At 36.0% G+C, this 4,266-nt stretch overlaps 1 protein-coding gene across 1 annotated transcript; it reads left to right on the forward strand.

Annotated features, from left to right (window-relative positions):
* The first annotated feature begins 279 nt into the window (after window positions 1–279).
* On the forward strand, window positions 280–3,495 carry LOC123310356. The gene has a single exon (XM_044893823.1). It carries the CDS (start codon window positions 280–282, stop codon window positions 3,493–3,495), a length of 3,216 nt encoding a protein of 1,071 aa, XP_044749758.1.
* Window positions 3,496–4,266: the final 771 nt, after the last annotated feature.

The raw sequence follows: 4,266 nt of genomic DNA on the forward strand, positions 1-4,266 counted from the left end.
GTAGATAAGAAGAAGAATATGTTTCTCTATGGTCCGTTGACGCCAAGCGGCTCATGCGCGCCACTTGACAGTAGCCTAGTCACCGGCTAATTTTTGTAATGGAGTAAATGGACGTTTTGTGTAATAAAATAGTTTTCAGATGAATGGATTTTTAATATTATTACATAAAAATAATACATGGTGTCAGGTCGATTGGAGTCGTATATTACGGCAAACATTGTGTCGACTAAGCTGGCGGATTAGGAATTGTGATAAACAAAGGACAAAAAACGACTAGACATGGAGTCCATGTTCAGACCGCCAAAACCGTTGAGTTTGGATGGAAATGTTGCGGAGAATTGGAAACTCTTCGAACAAAAATTTGACAACTTTCTAACTGTAACGGAGCTATCGAAAAAAGATGAAGAAACTAAAGTTGCTGTTTTCCTTAACCTAATTGGAGATGATGGCTTGGAATTATTCAACACCTTTGATTTGACGAATAATCAAAAGAAGTCATTACAATGTGTTAAGCAGAGATTTGAAGCACACTGTTCACCCAAGAAAAATGTTATATTTGAGAGATTTGTTTTCAACAGTATCACCCAGAAAGAAGGACAGTTATTTGACTCATTTTTGACTGAACTTCGAAAAGCTGTTAAGTCCACTGGATATAAGGACAAGGATGACATGGTAAGAGACAGAATTGTCATGGGTATATTCAGTAAAGACACTCAGGAGAAACTACTCAGAGTATCTGATTTAACATTGGAGATGGCCATAAACCATTGTAGAGCCTACGAAGTAAGTAAGACTCAGTCCAAAGCTTTGCAAAGTGAAGTCTCAGTGAATGAACTGAAAAGAAAAAATAAATATGGCAAAAAAGAGTCTAACTTCACGTGCAAGTACTGTGGCACTAACCATATGAAAGGTAAATGTCCAGCTTATGGAAAGAAATGTAAAAAATGTCAGCGACTTCATCACTTCGCGACAGTCTGCCAATCCAAAGGAAACAAGGAAGCACGGGATGACAAGAAGAAAAATGTACATGAGGTGGCCCAAGAAGAAGGTTCTGAAAGCGAGGGAGACCAGTTTTTTGTGAGCGCGGTTTCAAAGCAAATCGGTGTTGTGAACAAAATGGAAAAATCAGTTCGTGAATCAATGTGGCTAAAAAGCATAAATGTGCAGGGCAAGACAATAGAATTCAAGTTAGATACCGGAGCAGAAGTGAGTGTTTTACCTATTCACTTTTTGAATGGACTTGATCATAAGAAACATTTGAAAAAGACCAATGTAACTCTGGTTGCATATGGTAGTGGTAATTTTACCATAAAACCTATTGGTGAGATTACCTTGGAATGCAATGTAGATGGTAGAACAGCCAAGATATGTTTCATTATTGTTGAAAGTAAAGGTCAGTTACCTCTTTTAGGTCTAAATGGCTGTGTAGATTTGAAATTAGTTAAAAGAACTGATTTTTTGAAGATTGATAAGTTTGAAAAACTTGAGGATGTCATATCGAGTTACCCGATGGTTTTTGAGGGTTTAGGAGAATTCCCAACTCCACATAAAATTGTTTTGAGAAAAGATGCTGTTCCGCATGTACAGCCAATAAGGAGAATTCCACAAGCATTGCATTCTAGGGTAAAGCTCAAGTTGGATCAATTAGAAAAGGATGGAATTATTTCTAAGGTGCACAAACCTACTGAATGGCTTAATCCGTTGGTTATAGTAGAAAAAAAGAACAATGATTTGAGATTATGTCTGGATCCGAAATTTTTAAATGAAGCTATTACTCGCGAACATTTTCTCATTCCCACTGTTAATGAAATAGCTAGTACTTTATCGAACAAATCCTATTTTTCTGTATTGGATATGAAAGATGGATACTTTCAAGTCAAAATTACAGATGAAAGCTCGGATTATTGCTGTTTTGGAACACCATTCGGTAGATATAGGTTTTTAAGGCTTCCATTTGGCATACGTTCAGCTCCCGAGGTGTTTCAGAAAAAAAATTATGAATTGTTCGGGGATATTAAAGGAATTGGGATTTATTTTGATGATTTGATAATAACGGGGGAATCGGAGCAGGAACATGATGAAAATTTGAAATTAGTTCTTGAGCGAGCAAAAAAGTTTAATATTAAATTTAATAAGAATAAAATACAATTCAAATCGAGACAAGTAAAATTTATGGGACAATTATTTTCGGGCAATGGGATAGAACCTTGCGAATCGTATGTGAAGGCCATTTTAGATATGCCAAGGCCTCAGCAAAAGAGTGACTTGTTGCGATTTTTAGGAATGATGAAATTTTTAGGGAAATTTGTTCCCAATTTAGCTAAGATTTCGGCTCCATTGCGTAATCTAACCAGATTGGATGTTGAATGGTCTTGGGAAAAAGAACATGAAAACTCGCTAAATCAGCTTAAACATTTAGTGTCGAATGCACCAATTCTTGCATTTTTTGAGCCGTCAGTGGAAGTAGAAATTGAAACTGATGCTTCCAAGGATGGCCTGGGTGCCTGCCTTTTACAAAATGGGCATCCTATAGCTTTTAGCTCTCGTAGCCTGTCCAAGAGTGAAGTTAATTATGCCCAGATTGAAAAAGAGGCCTTAGCCATAGACTTTGCATGCCAAAAATTCCACTATTTAATTTATGGTGTAAAAAATGTTGTGATACACACGGATCACAAGCCACTTGTGTCCATATTTCAAAAGGAATTATACAATGTAACTCCTAGGTTGCAAAGATTAAGACTGAGATTGCTTAAATATGACCTTAAGATAACATATAGGCCAGGGAAATATTTGTATATCGCAGATACTTTGTCCCGAGCTTATTTGACCACTCCTGATGTTGACGATCCTGAAATGAACATAGCAGTTCATTCGTTAGTAAATTATCTTCCTATTTCAGAGGAAAAGAAACGTGAACTAAGGCAAGCGACAAGAGATGACCTTGATTTAAGTGAAATTGTTAAATATTTGAAATTTGGTTGGCCTGATAGAAGTAGAATTCCCTTACACCTTCATCACTATCTTAAAATTAGGGATGATCTTTTAGTTTGTGATGAACTGTTGAAGCCTACACTTTGCACCAATGTTTCAGATAGGCTTGAACACAGGTCACTTCAAAATGAGTTGTACTTTAATAAAAATACAAGACCTTTGCCAGATCTTAATGAAGGGCAAAATGTTACTGTTTATAATCATGTCAAAAAATACTGGGAGCCTGGCCAAATTGTGAGGGAGCATCAAAGTCCTCGGTCTTTTGTAGTCAAGACAGAGAAAGGAGAGATTATTAGAAGAAATAGAATAGATTTAAGAAAATCACAAAATGATTTCGAACTTGTAAATGATCAGGAATTGTTGGAATCTGGAGAGGCTTCTTCCCCAACATTTACAAACAATTCCGAAAGTAGTTATAAGCCCAGCTCAGAACCCGCAAACCCCACAAACTATGTAACAAGGTCAGGGCGAACAATAAAACCTGTAAACAAATTAAATTTGTAAAAGAATATAAAAAAAACTTTAAAGGGGAAGGATGTATTATAATATAGTAGATAAGAAGAAGAATATGTTTCTCTATGGTCCGTTGACGCCAAGCGGCTCATGCGCGCCACTTGACAGTAGCCTAGTCACCGGCTAATTTTTGTAATGGAGTAAATGGACGTTTTGTGTAATAAAATAGTTTTCAGATGAATGGATTTTTAATATTATTACATAAAAATAATACATTTTCTGGTCTCAATAAGGTCAATATTGAAATTCAATACAAGGAATAGAATTCGAATTTTGCGCCCCTCAATTATAAAACAGAAAACTGTCATTAAACAGTTTTTCTGTATTGATAATACGTTTTCAGCGCCATCTCATTGTCAAATGTGTTTTCACTGGCCAAAATGTAGTCGGTTTTTAGTACTAGCGATATGAGGGCGTTTCCTATCTTTCTACTCTATAATCTTTGATTTTGAGTATTAGTGCGTGATTTTGAATCTAAAGAGTTAAGTCAGTTTATAATAAGTAAGTTAGTAAGTATTCTAGAGAAAATCTAGAAAATTATGCCAGCTTTTTCAAATATCGAATATCGCGATATGTGCTGTCCGGGAGGACCCCACAACAAGTACTCGTCGAATTGGTTCTACATTGAGGATTCATCATTCTACAGTACACAAAGTACTCAAAAAAAAAAAAGTTACATCCATATCATTTGAAAAAGGTGCAGGATCTGTTACCTGTAGATGCTGAAACCAGACTTACATTTTGTAGGTGGTACCTGAATAA

The sequence above is a fragment of the Coccinella septempunctata genome, chromosome 3, assembly GCF_907165205.1.
Source record: "Coccinella septempunctata chromosome 3, icCocSept1.1, whole genome shotgun sequence".
Taxonomy (NCBI): domain Eukaryota; kingdom Metazoa; phylum Arthropoda; class Insecta; order Coleoptera; family Coccinellidae; genus Coccinella; species Coccinella septempunctata.